General features: G+C 45.7%; 2 protein-coding genes across 2 annotated transcripts in view; both read right to left on the bottom strand.

Annotated features, from left to right (window-relative positions):
• Positions 1-8,793, bottom strand: part of LOC129387272 (uncharacterized) — a 38,486-nt gene extending 29,693 nt beyond the window's left edge. The window contains exon 1 of the mRNA XM_055076099.2: positions 8,540-8,793. Coding sequence (XP_054932074.1) covers positions 8,540-8,790 — 251 coding nt within the window. The 5' untranslated portion in view covers positions 8,791-8,793. The remainder of the gene's footprint in view (positions 1-8,539) is intronic.
• A 2,714-nt stretch (positions 8,794-11,507) lies between these two features.
• On the bottom strand, positions 11,508-24,860 carry LOC129387274 (uncharacterized). Its single transcript, XM_055076101.1, has 2 exons — positions 23,651-24,860; positions 11,508-11,826 (listed from the first exon to the last, which is right to left on the bottom strand). The coding sequence occupies exons 1-2, from the start codon at positions 24,064-24,066 to the stop codon at positions 11,724-11,726; spliced, it is 519 nt and encodes a 172-aa protein (XP_054932076.1). The 5' UTR covers positions 24,067-24,860; the 3' UTR covers positions 11,508-11,723.
• Positions 24,861-25,000: the final 140 nt, after the last annotated feature.

The raw sequence follows: 25,000 nt of genomic DNA, 5'->3' as shown, positions 1-25,000 counted from the left end.
GTACACATTGAAGCGGGCAGAGATATAAGGTTAAATGGGACCGTGTTTGCTCTGCAGAAGGTATGGCCAGTGCAACCAGCAAGGCGGAACCTTAGGCTAGTCCCACTACGTCGTTTTCCTCGTGTTGTTGGTGATCGTCTTCTTTGTCGCTCTCGTGGCACCGTGACATAATCGCCGGCGGACAAAGCGCAGACCCGGAGCCTGCTATCTAGTGACCCCATGGTAGGGCTTGAGACGACCCACGTGGACGAGCTCCCATGACGTGGACGACATGGAAGTATCCGCTGGAGCTATTTCATAGGTGACAACACTGAGTTGTAGACGACACAGTAAAGGCCAGAATACTGGAACAGCAGTGTTCCGAGAGGTCTACACGCCGTGAGGGAACCCAAAGAAGGACGACGTCGCCGGCAGACAACTGGACACCACGATGACGGTTGTCATAAACTTCTTTATTGCCTGCGACTCAGAACGGCGACCGTAGAAAATCCGGCGTGCCTTGGCGGATGTAGCTATGGCGTCGCGAGACCATTTGGCAGAAGCGGGACGAAAGGCAATGTCGGGTCACATCCAAAAAGGAGATAGAAGTGGGAGTAAAGAGCGGTATCGTGACGTCAAGAGTTGTACGCGCACGTCACAAATGGTAGGGCGGCGTCCAAGTCACGAAGATCTTAGACATACATCGAGAGCATATCTGTAAGTTCCTTTCAAGCATTCATTGAGGCCGCTCGGACGAGAGGGGTATGCTGTCGTTAACGTGTGTTTGATCGTGTCACAAGAGCAAAGTAGATCATCGATAACGCCAGATAAAAATATGCAGATCCCCCGCACCGTGGGAATAGATGTAAGCAAAGCTTTCTGCGCTGGATGCTTTGATTGACGATAATTAGGGGTGATGTTGACGACTACAGCTTAATTTTTTCCACATTTAGTCTAACACGAGAGTGGCGAGTTCATGCTAAACGTTACATTGCGTGCATTACTGCTGTTTGTCTGCGTAGTACACAGAACACACAGGGAGAAATGTTTGCTTGAGGCGTTGTTGATCACCATATTTCACAACCTCTGAGAGGGTTGACAATTGTCATTACTTCACATGGCACATCCCACCGTGGCAGAAGTATTGTATATGAAAATGGGGCTGTACGTGCCAAAAGCACAATCGGATTAGGAGGCACGCCGTAGGGGTAGACTCCGGTATAATTTTGTCACCAAGATGTTGCTTAACGTGTCCCAAGATCCATGTTCACGTCCATTTATTTCGCCCTCGTCGAAATGCGGCTGCCGCGTTTGGGATCAAATCCGTCGCCGCTAGCAATGCCATAGCCGCAAAGCTGCCGCGGCGGGCACAGAAGTGTTGATTTGACGGTCGACCGCTTCCGTATACAGTAGCGGACGACCGCAGGGTCCATGCGACACTGAAGTGTCGCCTGGACCATGCAAGTTTTCGCAACGGCAGCTTATCACGGCAAACACTACTTCACTATCAAAAGCTCACTCATCAACCCTGTCAGCTGCCATTCTTTCCCAGCATGCTCTGCGTGTACCTCCTTTTACGACATAACGCAATGTGGCCAGTATAGCTGAGTAGCAGGCAAGGCCGGTGCTTGGAGGGAATGAACGAAATTCATTTTTAAAAATCTGCGGAACCCTCAAACCTGATATTCTCAAGAAATGACGGGAGCACGCAGAAGAATACTCTAAGGAAATTTCATTTACATCCCCTGACCTCGAAAAATCGTAGGAGTTGACTTTTAAGGCGTGTTCAGAAAAGACTAGAAAAATCAAAACGTTACTTCGCAAACCGTATGAAGTTGTTAATTGCGGCAACGTTCTCATTTTTCCTTAGAAAAGCGCATTGAAGTAGTTAGAAGCAAAGGCAATGTATGAAAGTTAGTTTTTGGTGAGTAATTGTAGTAGTCTATTCGTGTTGTTGTACCTTCAGCGCATGTCCAGCAAAGACAAAAGAAGGGAAACGTTAATAACCGTTATAAAGTGTATGAACAGAAAAATTTCGCATGCAGAGTTATAGCAAATTTTGGCGGTGTATTCATGGATTCAACCGAAATACAAGTGGAACTAGCCCAAGTGCTGGTAGCGCGATCCTATTAACTCACACGCCCCAAAGATGAGAAGTAAGGAATATGTTTTAGGGGTTTGTTGGGCCCAATTACACTGGAAAAGGGGGAACGGAGTGGTTCCCAGTTAGGCAAAAACTGGAGGAGCACTCAGTTTTCTTATGCCAGCCACAAGTTAAGCTTAGTGCAGAGAGAAGGCCTCAACAGTACTATACAGGCAGGGTCATCCTCAAGGAAAGTTTCTAACCTCCCTGAAAAGGAATAGCAGATAAGTGGGTTCGGAGAGATAAAGACGAAGAATACGATGAGATGACCCCTACTAAGGCTACTACGCATGTGCCTCTGCAGCGGGAGGAGAAATATGCGTAGGAGACTTAGGAGGAGTACTGTCAAATTCTTTTTTTGGTTGTACAGCAAATGCGTTTTTTCCAGTGCTTCACTACTGGGCCTGACGCAGAGCTTTCCTGCTAAGGCGACTGGGAAGTCGAGTGGCTGCAGACCGATTAATAATGACACATTATTACTGCAATGTTATTGTAATTTTTGTGGCCTATTTCTTTCGAGGCTATACGGAAGTTGATTTTCATGACTGGTTGGAGAATACGCAAACCGGGTGTTTCTGGAATGCACTGTTAAGAATCCTAACCGCGGCGCCGATGTCATGAGCCACGTCTAACCGTTGTAGACTAACTGAAAGACACGTCGACACGGCTGCTTTGCTTTGCTTGAGCCTTCATAGCACAGCGTGCCGTTTGATGTAGATAAGATGCAACAAAGAACAATGCTGAGCTGATGGAGGCGTTCAACCTAGTATCCTGAGCTTCGGGGCAGTCAGAAGCAGTCAGCTAAACTTTCTGTTGCTGATCTGTACCCACTGCAGAGGTTAAGGTCAATAAGAGATCGTTGCAACTAGATGGAAATGCAAGTTCCTGAAACTTTCTAAGCTCGTTCCAGCAGAACTTTTTGTTGGGCTAGTTGGTGCATGTTACTGAAGTACTAAAGCGCCAAACAGACTTCGCTTAGTCTTAGCACAGTCTTAGCTCATAAGTGCTGGCCTCGTAAGCCCATTAAACCGCCCCTATGGCGCGCGCTTTCGTTAGGAACTAGAGCTGCGTGTTTCGTCTTCCCGATACACAGTGCGTTACAGGTGCACAGCATGATTTTCATGCCGGGTGAAAGTGCATTGGCCTAGCAAAATCAAGCCCCGTTGCTTGGCGCCTAGTGATGCGAGAATCGCCAGTATAAAGTCAACAGCCTCATGCAAGTACTGTTTCTGTAGTAAATGCGATAACGGTTGTAAATTGCAGTCCGGTGGAGCAGCGACCGAGCTCTGACCGTGTTTTCTTTGTTACAGCTCCGAGCCGTGGAACCGCCGCATCGCCCGATGACCATGGAAGCGTCGATGTGCTAGGCCTGCGGCAGATATCTGCGCAGGGATCTGGGCCAAGCAAGCGCGGATGACAACGGGACGATACCGCCGCGAAAGGGGGCGGCGCTGACGTCACAAACCACGGGTTCTATGGGCTACAAAAGGACGCTCAGAAGAAGAACGCCCCGCCGTCCGGTGGAGCAGCGACCGAGCTCTGACCGTGTTTTCTTTGTTATAGGTAAGAAAATTGTGCCTCAATGAGACACACTTGCCTGAACTTCATGCTCCACTGGACTGACTACCGTGTTGAAATAATTTAGTATTGTAGTGCTCTAGCCCTTTCGAAGAAGTTATGGCGGAACGAGAGTGTTTTGCATGCCAGAAGAAGCTTGGCAAAGAGCAGTTTTTGTTATGTTTTCGCTGTAAACATTGTTACCATCTGGGCAAGTGCTCAGGCATTCAGAAAAAAAGATTTAAAGGTATGAATTAAGGTGACATTGACCTCTGGAAATGTCAGTCATGCGCAGATGAGGAAACTGAATCTTCGGATTCAGACAGCAGCAATGTAAGCGACCAAAACCCCGAAAGCGGCAAGGAGCCTCAGCAGCCAAGTGCTGCGACTCAAAAAGTTGAAAGCTTGGATCAGGAATTAGCCAAAGTTTTGTGCAAGTTAGATAGTGTTGATAAGAAAGTTGACAAGCAAAACGTAACGACGAAATCAATAGAGAGCTTCATGGAACTGCTGTCAAAAAAGTATGATGAACTTCTTGCTAAAATCGGCTCCCAGGAAACTGAGATCTGTAAACTAAAGGCAAAAACCGAGGAACTTTAGAAACGGCTGACTGAAAAGGATGCTGACGTTGCTCGCATAAGAGATAGCATCGAAATTGCAGAGCTGTACTCGCGCCGGAAAAATAATGAGATTCATGGCATTCCCGAATCACCAAAGGAAGACCTATTCCAGGTCTTGGTGAACCTTAGCAATAAACTTGACATTCCGGCGCCAGAATGACATTCCTTGGAAGCAGCGCACAGGTTGAAACCGCGCCAAGGCAAAATCACTCCAATTATTGTCAGATTCACCCACCAAGCAACCAAAGCTCTCTGGATATCCAAAAAGAACACTCTCAGGGCTGAGAAAATATTCCTGAATGATAATCTGACCAAAATCCAAGCACACTTATTTTGGCAGACTCGACAGCTGGCGAAAGAGAAAGGGTACAAATTTGTCTGGACAAAGAACGGCAAGGTGTTGGTCAGGAAGGAAGAAAGTTCTAATGTAATTAGTGTCAATAGCGTGGCTGATCTTGCAAAAATAAACTAATGGGGTCATTTGAATCCTTCAGCGAATGGGATAAGCATATCCTCGAAACATTAAGGGAAGAAACACTGCATGAAGAGCTAAAATTACTACACGTGAACATTCGTAGCCTGCAGAAAAATTGGGATCACTTGTGTGCGTATTTGCAAATAATGCCTGATGTGGATGTCATTGCGCTGTCTGAAATCAACATTACAGCGGAAAGGTTAAGTTTGTATTGCCTCAGAGGCTACTCGCAATATGCCGTATGTCGGGAAAATAGGAAAGGTGGAGGTGTTTTGGTGTTTGTGAAAGATAGCTGGTTGTCATACAGTATTGAGGTAAAATTTGATAATGCCGAGCTGCTCAACTTGTCGATTAGTAAAGTGGACACTACGTACACTCTGCGTATTATCTATCGGCCGCTAAACTTGAATACACACAAATATATCGAGGAACTGCAGCTTTTACTAAATAAGTATATGAACGAGAAACACCTGATTTTAGTAGGCGACATAAATATAGATATCTTCCAAGAGTCTCAAAGAACTGTAACTGATTACCTTAATTTGCTAGCTGAACATGGGTTATACAACGCAATAAATGAGTACACAAGAGATGAATACTTGGGCTCAAAAATTTCCAAATCGTGCATTGACCACATCATCCTTCGATTAACCAACCAGTGGTATACATCCGGAGTCGTTAAGCACAAACTGGCTGACCATTATTTTGTCATGTTAGCAATTATGTCTGAACAACCAATAACGAAAGGAAAGGCTTTGGTTACAAGAACTATTATCGATAATGCAGAAGGTGACACAAAAATTAAAAATACAAACTGGAGTGCACTCTTACCGCTTGATCACTTAACCATGTACAGTAGTCTTATTGAAACATTCAATAGGATTTACGAAGGTTCCCCTAAAATAGTAAAGGTGAAGAAGAGAAAGCCTGACAGTAAATGGATCACGCCAGATATCATAGAATTGTGCTACCTTAAGGACAAAGCATGGCAGAAAAGCAAGAAAGAACCACATGATGTTACGAAAAGAGCAGAATACTGTTCACTAAGAAATCTGGTGACAGCGAAATTGCGACTTGCGAAACGAAGATACCTCTCACGAAAATTCTCGTTAAATAAAAACGATGTAAAGAAAACGTGGGCATTGGTAAACGACCTGATGGGCCGATCGAAACACGCATGCGTTGAAGACGTGATAAAAAAGAACTTCCCCACAGTAGACACGAAAGTAATGTGTTATACGTTCAATGACACGTTCTTGCATGCGGCGGAAAAACTAAGAGCAACAAGTCGCGATGGGCACACCGAATACAAACCTAAACGCACATGCGCGAACACAGCTTTTCTGCCAGAAATATCTGAAGTCCAATTATGGAATATCATCAAGGGTTTGAAGGAATGGAAGCCACCGGGTTTTGATACGATTCGTAATCGAGACCTCCGTAGTAATTTTAAGGAACTAAAAGACGTATTATTAAAAATACTAAACGGAATATTTCAAACTGGAGATATACCGAAAGGAATGAAAATCTCTGTTGCTAGGCCAATATACAAAAACGGAAAAAAGAATGACTGCGGACCGATTTCTATCCTTTCAGTGCTTGCCCACATAATGGAAAAGCATGTAGCATCCCTGCTGCTGTCATTCTGTGATCGATTTTCACTGAACAATAATGAGTAATTTGGCTTCACACAGAATAAAAATACAACTTCCTTGCTAGATGAGCTATCCGATTACATCAACAGTTCGATAGAAAATAACCGAGTAGTCCTGGCTTTAATGTTAGATCTAACAAAAGCTTTCGATACCATAGACCATAACATTAGGATAAAAAAGTTGCAATATCTGGGTTTTCGGGGACACTTCATTAAGTTTTTTTCAAGTTATTTTGCTGACAGATTTCAGTGTGTTAGGTTAGAAGAAACACATAGCAGTTTGGAGTCACTAAACTATGGAGTACCTCAGGGTAGTACGTTAGGACCCCTGCTTTTTAACGTTTATGTTACAGACCTAGGCCTTCTACCATTACATTCTAAAATTTTCCAGTATGCGGACGACACTGCGATTTCTATAGATGTTGCCAACATTGATACAGGGTTCCAACAACTACAAAGTGATATTGTTAAATTATGTGATTGGTTTCAGGAAAATTATATTTACATAAATAAAGGAAAAACAAAGCTAATTTGTTTTAAGAATCCCCACAAACCTGTCACAATTAATAGGAGGATTTTTTTGCATTCATCAGACTGTAATTCATGCCGTTGCCTACCTTTGCCACTCGAATCAACTGTAAAGTATTTAGGTGTGCATTTCGATCAATGTCTTAATGGGAATAGTCACGTTAAACACATATGTAAAAAGCTAAGATCAATTGCTGCCATGATGTATCACCTTCGAGGCAGAGCTCCATTTAAAGTAAAGCTTACTGTATTTAAGGCGCTAGCTGAGTCTTTACTTATGTATGGCATTACATTAAACGGCACTTGCTCTGAAAACAAAAAACAAGAAATTAATCGCGTAATTCATAAAATAGGCAAGAGCATAACCTACGGTACAGCGTTAGATAGCGCAGGTACAAGGGACAAATACCAAGCCCTGGGTATACTACCAGTGAAAGAACTATTTAATTATGTAGTTTTGAAGAATCACTACTTCAGCAAAGAATTCAGGGTTGCCGTAAAAAAGAACGTGACATTGCGTCAAACTGAGAGGTACGTGAAACCACGTGTCTATAATCACTATGGAAAAAGAACCCGGAACTACTATGTCCCTTCAGTATTTAATCAATTGAGTGATGACTTATGTACAATAAACACGAAACGAAAAATGAATAAAGCGATCAGGAAATGGTGTGCAAGCTCAATAAACATTTAGTAGGTAAGGCCAGTTGACTCATACGGAATTGTTTACCGGCTTTGTTTTCAACTTTTGTTTATGTTCTTGCTTTGATACCTGTGTATAATTTTGAATTCAGCAGTTTAAGGAATTGAGTTGTAGTCCTGGAAGTTACTGGTGTATTTATGTATCGCTTTGATGTTTTGACTTTGTTTTGACTTTGATGTTTTTCTTGACAACATTGTGTAATGAAAAAAAAAACAGGAACTCAGCATGCTTGTTGTTAGTTTTTTTTTGTTTACTGCATTGGACGGTGTTCAGTGTATATATGCGAGAGAATGTATTATTTGTGGTAATATGAATTTAATATGTTGTTTCACCAACTGCCTGGTCATTTTACAAGCACAGTGTGCTTAGATTGACCAGAAAATTCCCCCTGTACAAAGAAATTTGGATAAATAAATGAATGAATGAATGAATCGATCTTGATTTCACACCATACATCCAAAAGGCTATATGAATGTCAGACATATTGACACCCTCATCTTTTAAGGGTGCAAATTATTTTACTGCAAAGAAACACACTCCACGGGATTTTTCTTTCCCGCGAAAGTACCTTCAGCAAGCTGAATGTTCCTGAAGCTGAATGCTTGCTGAAGGTACTTGTGCCGAGGTTGTCAGCTGGTCGCGCAACGAATAAAGATAAAAACGATAGTCAGGACGTAAAACTGCGATGTGCGGCTGTATTTCACAAAATGTTTCCAGCATGTAAGCGCAGCTGGTGGTGACAGCATCGAATAGAGTTGCTAATTGAGCCCCTATAACTGGGCATATTCTACCCCATTTGGAAGCTCCTTGCTGAGCAACACTCAATAGTATTTTAAAACTACCATATTAGAAGAAGAAATACGGAGCTGCACAAACTTACTCGTGCGTGCTGATGACGTCGTGGATCATAGGGTCGTAGGACTGCCCGGTGGTACCGACACGTTCAGCACAGAGGCGCAGAAAGTCCGGAAGCTTGTCTTCGTTCGCCAGATCAGAGGTCATCGCGTTCCATAGGAACAAGCCTGAGTCGAGCATCACATAAATCACGCTTTGTCGGCGCCTGCGTGGGTGTCGGCCTATCGCGAATGTCCAGACAAGCGAGAAGCCGTAATCCAGAGACGCGGCCGCCATAATGTCCAGAACCTGAAGTAGAGACCAAAAATTCCCATCGATGAGGAAGCTCGCGCGGACCGTTCACCACAGCCTAAATATTTGAAATAATCTGTGGAACCGAATCTGGCACTGGAAAAAACGTGCGTATGCACCTGTCATCCTTGAAAATATAAGGCCAAAAGCTTTCCTGGAGGGGTGAAATATATGCTATACAACTGGTCATATTCTGCACGTCGTTCCGAAGCCTAGCGATTGTACCTGCCGACAAGACGGGAAGACGCGGGAATCCTCCTCACTTGACCCCCGCGACCGTTCATTACACTGTCTTGAGGATCTCCCTACTTTACTATGACATTGTCTCCGGGGTGAACTCATTTCATTATTTCGCCGTCTGTTGGATCGGCCCACTTTAGGAGCCGAGAAACTGGCATACTAGCAAAACCACGGGAACGGAGGCCGAAAAGGCGTCGCTTAACAAGGGAGCTACGCGCGTCAATGCCTGTGTTTGTTGCAGTCAGAATATTTAAGTAACAGTTGTTGCTTCATTGACTAATACCGTAGAGAACAGATCCGGCTACCGGCACACATAGTACCGATGTGCCAACGCATAAGCTGACATGTTATGCGAATGCTGTTCTGTGTTCTAGCTGTTCGGCAGGACGAGTGCGGTGGTGGCGCCTACGCCAAGCAAAGGCCGGGTGGGCTGCGAATACGTGGCTATGCGGGGAGTCCTATTTGTGGGCTGGGGATTATTTCCACCATGGGAGATCTTCAGGCTGTACCCAAAGAGTGTACTCGACGTTTTTCATGCATTCTACCCCATCCCTTCGGAACGCCGCCTGTGCGGGGACCACATGTACAGAGTCCCACAGTGGATAGAGCTTGTAAGATATGACGTATTTTGTCGTAATTATCCGGCATCATTTATTGTTGAGATTAATCTGGCATCCGGATCCAACCTGTGCGCTCACTCCTCTATTCAGCTTCGTACGTATACGTATAGGATATTAGCGACGATGAAATGAAGTGCTCTGCATAATTTTGAACTCCTTCGACTTCATAAAGGTCAACTGAGTCTATGACGAGCGTTATTGCATTACACCTGCCTCCTGTGTAAGCGTTGCTTGGGGCTTTGCGAACATTTAGCGATTCACTCGGCGCAAGAATCACCGTAAAAGGGCATGTGAAGTAGCATTTTTTTTTATTGCCTCTTACAGGCTTACGCATGCCCCGGAGAAAAAGTATTCGGACCTGGCTGGCACTCTTCGGCAAGGAAAGTTTTCTTCTCTGCTGATGAGTGTAACTAGAGAAAATCAGGGCTGTTGAATCGCGCCAGCTAGTGGAAGCATCGTGAAAGGGAGAAATTATTGTCATCGACCCTAATGCAGTACGAAGCTACAACGGAAAGAACTTTGGGTTTCTCAGCAAGAATACTTCGCAGTTAAGGAAAAATTAGTCCTGGTCCAGCTTTCCTTTGTAGCTCCATGTCGCAATCCGGTGGATGAACTTTTTTTTTTTTTTCATTTCACGAATGTAATTTTATATTGAGGACTGCAGTCCAAACTCGGCACTGCGAGCTTTGCGATGCATGGCAATTACAGTTTGTGTGTCCGAATCATGACTAAATTCAATTTTTTTTTTCGGTGAACCTGTCGGCAATTTGTTTTTGTTCACAGTTACCTGTGCATGTTTATTTTGATGTTAACATGACACAACTCGTAACCTGTTCACGTCTAAGGTGTTCTTAAGTGGTATGCATCCGCCGTTGAGAGTTCTACTAAACTGCGATCAGTCAGGGCATTGGTGCAGGAAGATATGGTAAGTATCAAAACATAACATTCCTACGGGGGCATATATTAAACTTGCGTTAGACCACGTATTTTGGTTACGTGTAAGCCAGAAGTGTTATGCACTCTCTAAGATCCAGCTGTCACCCGAGTGTCGCAGGAAAAAGAGAAAAGAGAAAAGCGACAAACTCGGTCCCCGTATTCCTTTGTGACGTCGAACCTCAACAGGTCCCTTTCGTAGGGAATTACTCAGTCTCCATAAGAACGGGACAGCCGCGGCCGGGTATCGAACCCGAACCCTCATGGCCCGAAGCCGAAAAGTCTTAGACAACACAGAATCGCGCCCGGCAGCATGCAGTCGCAATAAACACTCCGCTGTAAATGGAGAAAGCAAAACCAGTACTTCGAAAAAGCGCTTTTTTTTTTTTTTGCAGCGAAGCTGTATTTGTCTACGCGATTCGTCCGTCCGTCTGTCGCCTGTACGCCGAAAACTCCTCCGACGCAAACCCGTGTACATGCGCGCAAAAAAAGAGAGAGAGACAGGCGCGCGACTGGCTGCGCAAGTAGTGACGCTGTTGGTCTCCGTAGCAGCCGACCACGCGAGTAGTAGTTTCTCTCCGGTTCCAAATTGTGTATACGCCAAGCGTCATGCGTACTCCTGAGCAGAAGGCAGCTTTCCAACCGCAACGCCCCTTAGCAGAACCGGGAACGAGCTCGTCGACGCCGTGCCGATGCTGCAGCCCGGGCAAAGAACAGGCTAGTGCAGCCGGTACGAGCAGCAACTGTGTACCGATGAACCGGCAGCCTACCGAGCCGTCTTTTAATGAACTGTTGGGAATTACCCAGTGATAAACATCAGGACCACGCGTTTCAGCTTCGCTGCTTTTTAATTTTTACCTGGAAGGCATTCTTCGAACCCAGGTCGTATCATAATGATCCATAGTGAATTTGTTATCAATTTATCATAGTGAGTCGAGCTCTCGAGTGTCACAAACACCATTTCAATGTACCTCGCCGGCAAGGATGTACAGTTTGATGAGTCCACGAAAGCCTTCATATGCCATGGTCGCAATTCCGGCACCAGAAGTCTTCCCTATATTTCCCGGATGATCGCGCGAGTAAGTGACAAAGAGGCAGACATGCGCAGCGCTGACTAAACGTTCGTCATACCTCGAAGGCACTTGAGTGGGAGCGCTTCGGCCAGGTCAGTCCAAGGACACGTAGGAAATCGCCAATGGACTCCTCGTTGTTAACTTCTGCGTGGCAGCTGCACAGCAAAAGGTTCAAAAATACGAGATTTCTTTAAACAGCGGGTTTCAAAGACAACCGTCAACTTAGGACAAGCTCACACGTGAGCTAGTAATGAGAAACTGGGTCTGATTCGCCGCAATCTGGTCGTATTATTTGGAAAATTTGGGTCAACCGGTAGTTAAGGAACAAGTAAAGTTGCCCTGGAGCTAACTTGCATATTTTCATTTAAAAAACCTGTTGTCAGCATAAGGACTCACAAAGGTCACGAAGCTAACTGAAATTGAAGGCAGTTGTTTGAAAATCACACGACAGATATGTGCATTGCAAAATTTAAAAAAAAAACTTTTCTCGCAGTCCATAAAACTACATGACGAAGAGTAAATTTTACCCAAGGTTTAGGGCGCGACTATGAGTATATTTATTAAACTTGCGTAAGTATCAAACAGAGTGTAAATATTCAAGCCAGTCAAATTCCATACAATATGCACAGTATTTAATTTATCATGTTGTGCAGTATCTCAAAAGCTTGTTTGTCACAGTAACAAGCTCAATCGCTATTGTGGCTTCTCGCGATATAAATATTGTTACAAAGAGGAAGCCCGATGCAGAAACGCACGCGCACGGTGATCCCACAGTGATTGATGGTGCCATGCGGTGGGATCAGCTGTGCGTGCAGCTTCGGCTGGGCTTGGGGTTGGATATGACGAAAACCGCCGTTCGTTGGAGAACGGCATTCACGACCAGCAGTTGCGACAGTGTCGGGCGACGTGACCAACATATTGACGCGACGCGACAGCTGAAGCATATAGGTCTGTCAGCCGGTGTTCGCCACTCTGTCATGTTGCGAGAACCTCGATGGACTCATTGATTTTGAGTAAGCACGAGCGAAGTAAGTTCGGTTGGCCGGGAACTATCCGCGGTGCAAACTGACCGCAAGCCGACATTGGCGAGTTCTTGGCGCACAATAGCCCGAACAAGGGGTGCACGTATCATTGAAAACTGGGTGCACAGCCGCGGGACACATGGCTTCCAGCTCAGGGTGATCAATCTTCGTCAGCTGCTCTGAAGCTGCTCTGCCGCGAAGGACAGTCCTGTCGGTCTTCGCAAGACGATGTTGCAACCGTATTGGGAAGCCGTGCAAATGACTGATACATAAGACGGCTGTTCACCTGTTCGAAACGTTTGCACTCCGTGATGATGTCAATAACCGATGTACAGTTCTTACAAATGAGTAAACTGAAGCCGTCATCGGCTATACCTTTTAAGAAATTCCTAGTCTTTCATACTCCGGCATTTCAGCGTCGCCCTTGCAACAAAGTACCAGCAAGTCTTGTATATAGGTGACGTAGCCTTCGGTGGACGTCTGAATTAGAGATACCAACTCTTTCTTGGCGATGACCTCCTGACCCTCTTATTTTCCGAAAAGATTTCGCACCTTCTGCTCGCAAGTATCGCAGTCACAGAGTTCGGGGTTTTTAAACCACAGTCGCGCATTTCCCGCCAAGTGAAAAATTAGGTTCGTCAGCATAACTGTGGGATCCCATATTTTGTGGCTGCTCACCCACTCATACATCTCCAGCCAGTCGTTGAAGTCGGCGCCATCAGTACCGCAGAAGGCTCCTGGATCACGCGGATGCTTGAGTACGACAGTCGACGCAGTCGACGCGAGCGTTGCCGAATTGAGCACCGTCTCCTACGACATCGGTAAATAGCCGAAGCGACAGCCACTGCGAAGCTCCGTTGAGTCGTTACACCGCACCTCCTCCAAATGTCACGAAGAGGACGATCGATGCCAGGCACGTACACAAGGGAGGCTCGCCCCCCCCCCCAAAAAAAAATAGTTAAGACGCATACCCCCACCCCCTCCACGCCCCCGCCACCACTTCACACACACATTCCTAAAGCACCGCCAAATCAATGTTGAGATTTGGCAGCTATTCCGCGGTCAACATTTTGCGCCTTCTTCCCTCCTTTTGGATGGAGGTAGTTATCGGCGTCTCCTGGGATGTGAAGGCCGGTTTCGCTCATCAATTCGGTGCCCGCGCGACTAACTCGAGATGCATTCAGTTGTCACCGTCTATTCAACGGTCACACGCATCGTTGTTGCTCCGTTAGTTCAACCTTCTTCGTTTAAACTGATCTAAGGACCAGGAAAGGGATTCAGTGCGTGGTCAGCTGGTCTCTATGCACGTGGAACGAGTTGCGGCCAGAGAAAATGCCATTTCCGCTTATCTTTTCTTTTTGCTTCATTATTTCCTCGAGTGACTGCGCGCCGCGACGCTGACAGTTCCTTGGAACCATATACCCGTGATATGGGTTAGATAAGGTGTAAAATAATGCGAGACAGCGTCCATCATCAAACCCTGCAGTAACCCTTAAACTCATAGGCACTATGACTGTCACCCGTTAACTCGTCCGGCTTTTCCCTAATTGTACAGCTCTTTTCGTGCAAAATTGCCAACTGGAGACCAGAATCGCAAGGATTTGAGAAATGAAGCTATCGACTAGAGAGAGCCAAGGCAACAGCCAAATAGGAAGGAAAAGAAAAAATTAACAAACACAACCGTTTTTATGATAATATTTATGGATCAACATCCTTTTATTTAAAAAGGAAGTAGAAAAAACGCCGCCGGAAGTGGAAGACAATTCTGTGCGTTCTGAATGACGCTTCTACAGTTATCATTCGAGCCGCCTAAAGCAGCCAATTCTCTGCTGTGCGTCTGTAAGTGTTGTTCTAACCTTCCGCGGTGGGCGCAGTAAGTCTAGAATCGCAGCTATCTGCACCATACGCGGTTGTACGCGACTGGCGGCCACGCATTGTTACGTAACTTCCCAAATAGCAATACGAGTCGGTTGTGGCACTTAACTTGGTAGAGCAGTAAACGAGAGATCCAAAAGAACTGTGATTGTTCCGCAAATATATATTTCTGTATAATTCTTCGAGAACTAATTCAAAAATACGCTACCATACTTGTATACAACTTGAGTCTGCAATGAAGCCCCGCCCACGCCCTCACAACCGCCAGCCACTGTTCCTCCGCGAGACTGCAAATAATTCGTACTTCAAACTTTTTCTGTTACCCAAATAAGGCGGTAACTACAAAAAATAAAATTATTAGCGCGTAATTTTTTTTGCCTTTTTTCTCGCCTATTATAGTGGAATCGGGAATGCCTAATTCCTTATTGAACTTAAATAACATGCTTGCTTCGTTACAACTATTTGTTCGGCAGTGAAGTTTCATGACTAAAATGGTTGCAGCAGTGAAATGAACTGCACCGCAGACTTTTGAAGACACCATACATTTTGTCCATGTCTGTTGCACATCTCATTCCTTCCGCCGATGAAAAGACTCTTCAAGAACAGCAGATGCTCCGAAGGTATCAAGTACGACGCCATTTTGAAAAGGCCGCATGACGACGTTTTTTATGCTTCTGTGATTGGCTGATGGAGTAGCCTAACTCCGCGCGGTACGCTTTTCTTTGTTGCCAACTGCTGTATTTTTTTAATTTCTATTCTCCTAAAGTAATATTTATTTTGCGCTTTCGCTTCTTTACTTTTCCTTCGCAGTGTTCTCTCTTCGCTTATTTCCTGCGCGAGACCATTTGACGTGGTTTTTTGTTTGCCAAGTAAAGGAGAGGTGTATCGCACAGGCGTACCTGTAAAATACACCTTATTTCATTTCTCTTTTGTCGGTTTACGCGTATTTATGGCGAATGGTGGACGTTAGTCACATATGTACTAATAAAGGTACCCCCTCATTTGCATAGAAAAGTTGCCCTGGGTCGCCCCCGCCCCCCGAAAAAAAATCCTGGGTACGTGCCTGGTCGACGCACAAGTGAATGCACAACTGTCTACATAGGGAAAAAGTTAGTGGTATAATCGCGCAGGCTGGTACAAAGGTCACAGCTCCAAGCTACAATTTACCACTTCCTCTTCGTCTCTGTTGCGCCCACAGTGCTGTCCAAATGCACCGTAACAATATTGGTTTTAAGCTCGCCTTACATGGGAGAAAAATGGTATTGTAGTGCGGATGAATCAACGCGTGCAGCAGTGGGACACTGTCTGGGCAGTAGGTACGAATGCACATCGCGAACTGTTGACGCCGGCTGGGAGTTTCTTTGCTGTGCCCTTCGTGCGGTCCTTCCGCCTGCCGTTCAAGGTTAATAAACCCACTTTCAGTGCACAGAACAGTGTTGGCCGTATTCTCATTCGCTCGAAAATCAAGTCAATCGCACATACTCGTTTCTACGCGGACATTTTCGCTGTGTGCATAAAACAGAATTCACTATTCACTTCAACGGCAGATTCCAAAAACGAGATTATGAGGATTACGTTTCAACACTTCTTATCAACGAAACATGTTGTCAACTTGCCTTTTTCAACGTACTTTACTTGAGGCAACATCAACCCTGTGGTGACTCGCTGGCCCTGCTAGAGAGGTTGCGGTGACTAACCGCCTGTCTTTCACGATCATTCATATTGTCTAAACGCGCGCACGTTTTCGAGATCGATCTCACCATGCTGCAACCTGGAGTCGAAGTTCCCGCAGCTTCTCAACAGCCGAGATGAAGCCAGCGTGTGGCCTACTTCACCTCTGAAATGGAGCCTTGGCTACTTGAATGGGCTGACACGTCAAGTAGCTTAGTTCCACCATGGTAATGTATATTCGAGGGCTGATTAAAAAAATCTATCCTAGATTTTTTTCCAATGAAAGTATTACGTTTAAAAACAGCGCAAAGGCGTGCATCGCACAGGAGAACAGAGAATGGGACACACCCGGCGTTGACTTAGAACTGCGTTTATTGGAAAAAACACGGTGGTTATTTGAAGCCTTACATCAAATGTGCGCGCATGCTCGATGTGAATAAAAGCACTTGTGAAAAAGGCCCGCAACACAGTTGCCAAGAATTTTCGGCCTGTTAAAAACAACCCGACTCGTCGCAAACAGAAGGCAGTAGCTTTGCTGTTATTGTTCAATACAGAAGCGCGAGCAAAGAAGGTGAACAACGCTGAGCTACCCATTCTTGAAATTTTCTTTGCGGCGAAGACGCAAAAACCTGAAGTCCCCTTCAGGGCAATTGTGTCCGAACACCACACCTGGCAGATAGCTGTTTCTTCGTGCTTAAACATTTGTCGACGCTTACTGTGGCAGGCCCGTTCCTGGTTCCTCATTCGGAAGAGATCGTAAAGTTCCTAATGAAGAATAACCCAGGATCATGTTCCGGTTTAAGCGTGGACGCAGAAGATTTTTTTTTCGTCCACATAACACGCTCCTACAGCACGTTCAGGAATACATTGAGGAGGGAAATTATGAGCGCGTATGTCTAAGTGAATGAGGAATTAACACTGAATCCTTTCTAGAACTCCTGTCTCTCTACCTCAAAGATACGTACGTTGTTTCGGAATGCCAAACATATATGCAAAAGCCTGGTGTGTGTATAGTTGCCAAAGTAGCCTCAAGCGTTAGTAATTTTTCTCTTAACCATGTTGAGAAAAATGTGGAGAAACACTCGGCCAATGATTTTATACGTATTTTAGGTACATAGATGATTTTCTTGTGCTTGTCGAATCCCTCGAACCTGAAAGTGTGCCACGTGTTCTTCATGTTTTTAAACAAAGCGATTCTGGACTCAAATTCACGCATGAAGTCCCAAACATAGCATACTGCAGTAATTATATTTAAAGGTAACCTTCGAACAAGATCACCTGTGTTGGCAGTACTCCCCTAGATGCGAGGAGCTCCTGTTGAACTACAGGTCATGCCACACAAAACTTGTAAAAAGTGGGATAGTAGCCGGCAGTAAGGGTATGGCGGTCAAGAAGTCTTGTCATAATAAGTGGAGCAGTAGTCTCGAGGCAAAGGTACATCGATGCAGGGAGGCCGGTTTCAAGAACTGGGTCCTTCTCTCATGTGCAGGCAAAATCCTCAGGAAGTTAAATTCTTCCAAACGCGACTTGGAACAGCGTAGTAGCCCGGTTGAAAGGAGTAAAAAAGTAACGGTAATGCCATACGTTCATCATCTCTCACACAGGTTGAAAAAAGGCGCCCGATATGGTGTCAAAGTTTGTTTTCAGCTCCTAATAAAGTTGGTAAGGTGGGAGCAGCTGTCCGATGAAACAGAGAAGGAATAAGAAAGAATACATGCCGTAAAAGCGTTGTGACAGCGTTACAAGGGAAGTGGTGGAAGCGTACCACATAATGAGAAAAGGTAATGGGCTTGCTAAACAGGGTTGAACAACGGCGTTAATCTCCCCCGCTTCCACGAGGCAATGTTTTGTGAATGACCAGTGCTTTTATTCACATCGAGCATGCGCGCTCGCTTGATGTAAGGCTTCAAAAAGCCACCGTGTTTTTTTCCTATGAACGCAGTTGTAAGGCAGCGCCGTGTGTGTCCCATCATCTATTCTCTTGTCCGGTGTAACTCCTTGTGCCCTTTTTAAACATTATGGAAAACCAACAATTCGCCCAATCTGCCGTTCTTCGAAAGTATTATGCTGGGCTGAGTGTTGAGGGACCAATCTCAAATAAAACTTGCAAGGACGTCCAGGCTTACTCCTTAAACAAGTAACAGTACGATACACAACTACCAGAATTTCTACGTCAAAATTAGCCTTGTTTATCTCGTGGGGATTGTGAGGAGAGCGCTACGGCTACTTCACTACAGGTTGGTCTTTTATTGTGCCCGTCCTTGGATGGCGGTGGTGTGGCTTCAATTTCAAAGCATCATTTCCACTGCGGAATATATTTTTTAGAAAAAGCTCCTGGGCACAACCAAGTACGCATGCAGTGATAGCACGTGAATTCGAGTACGTGGCAACGCCTATCAAAGGGCGCTCACGCACTACTTTGACTCTCTTATGGCAAACAGCAGTTGGAAAACCCCGACTCATCGATGAGCTTACGCTTCCATGTTATTTTGAGACGAATCCGTCGTTCCCTTAAAAAACTATGTACTACTCAACGATCCGAAGACCTTCCGGGAAGTGCTGCGCCAAGCTAAGTGAGTCTTCTGCGGTGTAAGGAAGGAAATTGCTTCCATTCAGCAGCTTCAATAAAACTTGGTGCTGGGCTAGCTAGTGATGCATACTATAAAACTGAATTGTTCAGTTTTAAACTGAACAATTGAACTGAACAACTGAACAATCACTGAACTTCAGTTTTAAAGAAGGCATCACCAACTAGCCCAGCACCAAGTTTTATTGAAGCATATTTCTAGTACAGTGGGCCCATCTTTTTGTGTGTTTTCTCCTTCGGCGTCTCACGTGAAGTCACCCTCGTTCATGAACCTTCTTCTGTGTCACATCGTCAATGCCACTTGCGGCGCTCGACGCCTAGCCTTCTGCCTTAGGAAAGGCTGGATTCCGGATGAAGTTGTCGCGCTCTTCGGCCCTATCAAGCCTTCCTGGGGCCATGTTAAAAGACTGTGCAAGATTCTCAGAGGAGAGATCTGGTGCCAAGTAAGGCTCTTCCAGGACTGGCTACACCTGGCCTGCAATACCCAATACCCAGCGTGGCTCGCTGCACGGATGTATCGCACGTTCAAGTCCCAGGCTGCTAAAACCACAGAGGTAACTTGGTCCTTCTTACTTAAGCACTTTCTCAGTAATGTTGCAAGGAATGAGCGTGCACCGACGAAGGCAGTTGTGGTTGTAGGGGATGTCACGATCCCTGAGAAGGTCCAGCAAGATTGGAAAAAGGGGCCAAAATACGCTGTTGATACATTTGTGCCAGCTCACGACCTGCTCGCCACCAATAGAAACATTGCCCAGAAGGTCAAAGGAGAAGACCGTGAGAGGTGCCTTCTTGAGGGAGTAGAGAGCATCGCTGAGATTGGTCCCAACACGGCCAGTCGTACCTCGAGACGTGTGTTAGACGGGATTGTCGCGTATTTCAAGGAACACAAGCTATCTCTTTTACAAGCGGACAAAGACGGAGGCTTCGTCGTCATGCATGCGGGCATTTACAAGGAAAAAGCCTTGCAAGCAGTTGCGAAGAACTTTGTGCGAGTGAAGAAAAGCGATGTGCGTGTAAAAACGAGGTTCATGAACTTCTGTAAAGAGTTGAACCTGACAAAATTAGGCAATGATATCTCCAATTGCAGAGGTAACTCCTCGAATGCTTTCTTCTCAGCTAAAACTCACAAACCTGACATCCCTTTTAGCACCAATATTAGTGGGAATGGAACCTGGCAGCAATGTGTCAGCCGCTTTATACTATGTAAGATTAAGTCGATAAAAGTGAACGATCCTTTCATGACAAAAAAATCCCAAGAACTTACAATCGTTCTCCATAATAACCGCCGTGTCGGTTATGCTGTCTCTGTGGATGTGGAGGATTTATTTTATTCCGTCGCTCAACCTGAACTTTTAGTTACTGTGAAGGAGTCTGCCGAAAATTCAGCCCAACTCTCTTTTCAGGCCACAGCACGAGTGTGTCTTGATGATTTTTTAAAGCTTTTAGAATTTTATCTGAGTGTCACTTTTATTCTTTTTGACAGGCAGCCTTTTCTGCAGCGCAATGGCATTTGTATAGGGTCCTGTGTTGCATCTATCTTCTGCGACATCTTTTTAGCTCATGTTGATTGCCTTTTGGATCGATATTTTATTGGAGGCCCGGTTTTAAAGGTCTTTAGATATGTCGACGATTTTTTTATCTTTTTAAAAGCTCGTAATTACATTTCTTTTGAAGATTCTGTACGACAGGCCTTAAGTACTTTTAACGACCATGGTAAAGGCCTGGCTTTTACCCATGAACTGCCGCAAAATGGCCAGATACGTTTTCTAGACCTCAGGCTGAGGACAACTAAGGGACGCACCTGTTGGACGTATTTCCTACGTGCAAAGAAAGAGCGTTTGCCCTATGAAGCGTCTCATTCAAAGACCGTGAAAAGAGCAATTGCATCGCTCTGCATGGAATCGGCGCTTCAAAAGTCGTGCCCGCACGAAATGCTTTTTAGGTTTACAATCAGTTTCGCAGGCTTTTGGCCGTAGGCCTCCCTTGCTCGGTCCTTGTAGCAGTCGCTGAAACCCTCCTCAAGAAATTTGGTCCCCGACGAATGAAGGCTGCACCTCAACGCGTGAAGACCAAACCTGAGGTGACGCCTTAAATTCACAAGGTTTCACACAACCTCAAAAAAGTGGCCAGCAGGCACAATGTGCCACTTGTTTTTTCTGCGCCAAACAAGTCTGCGAAGCTGTGCCCCCGCATCTGCGGTGAAGGTCAGCGCTGTTGCAAAAAGCAGCATGAAGATGTCTTCGTCAGGTGTGCCCTAGGAGTGGTTCACTTTATTCCCCTGTCCTGTGGAAAGTGCCCTCCTTAAGAAAGGGCAGACGGGGCATTGCCTCAATGACCGCTTAAGGGAACACTCTCAAAACTTAACAAAGCAAGACAAACTTGCGAATTCAGTTTCGCATGTGATGGTTTGCAAGTGCGTGCCCCGGTTCAAAGAAGCAAAGGTTCTGGGCAGAAGTGCAAGCGCGAAAGCTAGAGTTTTGCTGGAAGCTTTCCACATACAAAAAAAGGCGGGTCTGTGCATCAGCGATGATTCAATAAATTTGTACTCGGCTGAGCGCACACTTCTGGAGAGATTTGAAAAATCGTAACATATGGCTTTTCTTCAATTGGTCATGTGCTCACTTCTTTCTGCTTAGGTGCTCATGTGCTCACTTCTTTCATGTGCTCACTTCTTTCTACTTCACTTCTCGTAACTGTTTGCTATATTGCGATAAAGAAGGCTGGCGCAGTTCGGTTGTGCGCATGTGTTGTGATTCTCTTAAATATTGAACCCTTTTCAAAAAATAAACCAGGTGTCAGTAGCGTTTCCTCATCGTTGTGTCGTCTTTTCACCGTGTGTTCGTCCTTTTTAGGGCGACCTTCAGTTTTAAAGAATTCAGCAGCTGTTCAGCGCTGTCGGTAGACGCATATACTGGCAAGCTTAACATCCTCGTTATTGTCCACGCCTCGTTTGGCATTGTTTCTGCGCTCTCTAGCATTTTGCAGGTTTCGCTCGCAGAGTTTCGCAATTGTTATTATAGGGAGAAGAATTACGCTCTTCAAGTTCCCAACGACGCTGTCTTGGCGACAGCCTCTGCGTGAAAGGAGCACTCCGAGATGGCACCATTGTACCATCCATGCATGAAACGCATTGCAGCAGCAATTATGCAGGCACATAACACAGTTCTTTGCGTCCAATTTGCGGAAACACTTTGCAGTTAAGTACACTACAGGCCACGCTGGTTGAGATCTCAATACTGCCCCAGTATCCCTAACGAACCGAACAAATTTACGGTTGGCTTCAATGACGGATTCCCACCGCGAAATTTCGAGAAGGATGTGTCGAGAGCTCGTTCAATGCACTAGATTTGAGTGTCAGGGTGATACTTTGGACATTTCACATTACTTTACATAAAAATCAGTGTTTTATTGCTTGCGGTTTACTCGATAGAACATTAACGAGAAATTCACAAGGATAACGGAAACGCCCTATCCTATTTTTCACTCGCCTCCTAAATAAAAGAAATGGCGAGTTTCACATTAAGGGCGACGCAATAAAAGTGATGGCAAGGTTAAGCGTTGCTCTGAACCTCTTTTCACGGTGCTCTAACAATACGCCGGCGTCACATCTTCCCGCGACGCAGCGTGCGAGCTAAATCAGTCGTCTCGACGCTGGAATAACCAGAAGTGCCGCCAGCGGCGTCGCAGGCGTCCCATCTCGGTAGTGCACATGTTGCAAGACTATAATCGCGGAAAACTTTCTGTGGCAATGAAAGGAAAGCTAAAGACGCGTGGCTGCTGCACATGTTCTACGGCGGCAAGTAGTCCGGCAGCGTTGACAGTGCTTTTAGTTGCTCGTAACTGACTCTGAATCGACGCAGCTTCCACGTGCAACGGTATCGCGTTTGCCCAGACGCGGAAGGGAAAAGCCCCAAAATATTTAAATTATTTCAATAGGACGTGTGTTCTGTCTTATTTAACTGTTAATAAAAGGTGTTTATATTTTGTCTTCCCCAACCTAAACTAACGGAGGTTAAAACGCCGGAATAATTTCAGAAGCGCTCTGAATTGCGCGCGCTTTGCCTTCATAGCTTTTCATTCACTGCCACATAAAGTTGTCCGTAAGTATAGACAGAAAAAAAAGCAGTCACTATTTGCAGCTTGAACGAAGGACCCTGCTTAAGCTTTACAGTCTACACCGCTCAGACGGATCGTTGCGGACAGGTTCACAGCACGAACGCTTGTGTTTGTGCCCACAACGTTCGTCGAAGCAGCAGAAGGCGGAACGCTGCCGTTACTCAACTGCACTGCCGCTAGAGCAGAACGGAACGATGCTTCTCATTGGCATCGTCGTTTTTGAAGCCAAACGCACTGCGCGTCTGTCGGCTTTCTGGAACCTATAGGACTAACCACAAGGAACAATTTGGCGATGGACTTTCGGTCGTCATGAACAATACGACGTTGAGGCCGACGCTCACTCAACACGTACCTCTGCCCCACTACGTCACAGCGCCGACGCCGAAAATCCGTCGAAATTTTTTTCCATGTGGTTGAGCCAGTCACGCGTAAGCCGCGCATCGAGATTACAGCACCGTGGCGACTACAGCCACGGCGAAAACGTGCCTCGAGAGTCTGTCTACATACTATCGCTATAAAACATGGTAATCTACCGCACATATACAATGCGGTCCCAATTTACCAGCTTTGATAATCTCGAGGTTCTCTAGTGACAGGGAACCAATAATGTCTATGGTTAGTTGTACATTGAGAAAACATTCTCAAACCGACTGGTAGCTTGTTTGCGCCAAAAGGAGAAAGGCCGTTGCCCCGTCAGACGCGCCTCACCTGAGGTACAGTAGGGCAAGCTTATCACGGGTGGTCTGATGGCGATTCAGAGTCAGCGAGACGCCCGTCACCAGTTCGCGCATCAGATCCTTGTCCCGGAAGTTCCTGTACTTGTAGGTGACATATGCGAAGTCCGTCTTTCCACTGACCCATCGGCCACAGACGTGCTGGTAGAAGTTGCTGCACGGGTCCGCACCGGGATCCATGGCGCGCTTCATGTCCCGCTCTAGCGACAGGCACTCGCTGCCCTTGCAACGTATCAGGCTCAGGCGCAACCCGATGGGCACGGCGACGCACACGGCAGCCGCGATCAGACCCAAGGCGCCCACGAACGCTGCGTGGTCAGGTCGCCGCACGTGGGGGTCCTCCGGCGGTGGCGACGGCGCACCTCTACCGTGCTCTCTCGGTGGTGTCATAAACCACCCCTGCGTTCGCTGCTACTTTAGGCTCTGTTGTTAATATCGTAGTGTCGACTGTGAAAGGACGATCTTCAACGCGAACGTTCTAGACAGCGCGTGAATGGAGTGCTGCGTGCCCGCGTGCGCGCGATCTAGAAATTGCGATGGCGATATGGTGACCGTGGTTGTGAAATATGGAAAGTTGCTTTTGCCCTTCTGTTCTCGACGAGTGGCACGTAACATCTATAGATAGATTTGCCACACAGCGACCGCTAAGTGGCACCTTATGTACAAGCTACAGGAAAAATTGTACAAAACAAAATTTTTATTTATTTATTTACTTATTTATTTATTTATTTATTTATTTATCTATTTATTTATTTAGAGATACTGCGATCATTTACAAGATCTTATCAGGGTGGGAGCATACAATTACGCTCCTACAAACATACACTACAAGCAATCATGGCGATACTTCAATTCAACATAGCAAAAAGGACATAATGCATGGAAAAAGGAGCAAGTAAACTATATGAAGCAATAAAACGACGAACAGCGACCGAAAGAAGTACTAAAAAAGGAATAAATCTAACAGATGTTTCGGGTTCCCTACGGAAGCCGTGCTCACAATGGGATGAAGGAAAGTTCACGGATGCTTATGTATACTTAGAATGTGACGTAAGTAGCGCGTGTATGACGGGGGAGGGGGCTCCGTCATTTTTATTGAGCGTGTGACGTGTTTTTTGTATCTTCAGTGATTCCACATACAGCCGCGATTTCAGGTTTCTTCCTTGGCCGATAAATCTCGAGCAATCGCAGTGAATCTTGTGGCCCGTTGCATCCGTGTTCTCCGCAAGGGCATTCGAAACTTCATCCTTCATCACATTATGAACAAAGTTTCTGTAGGGAAGCCAAAGCGTCTTTTAGATTTATTCCTTTTTCAGTGCTTCTT

This window comes from Dermacentor andersoni, chromosome 2 (genome assembly GCF_023375885.2).
Source record: "Dermacentor andersoni chromosome 2, qqDerAnde1_hic_scaffold, whole genome shotgun sequence".
NCBI lineage: Eukaryota > Metazoa > Arthropoda > Arachnida > Ixodida > Ixodidae > Dermacentor > Dermacentor andersoni.
The sequence above is the reverse complement of the archived record's forward strand: the minus strand, read 5'-3'. Positions and strand labels throughout refer to the sequence as shown.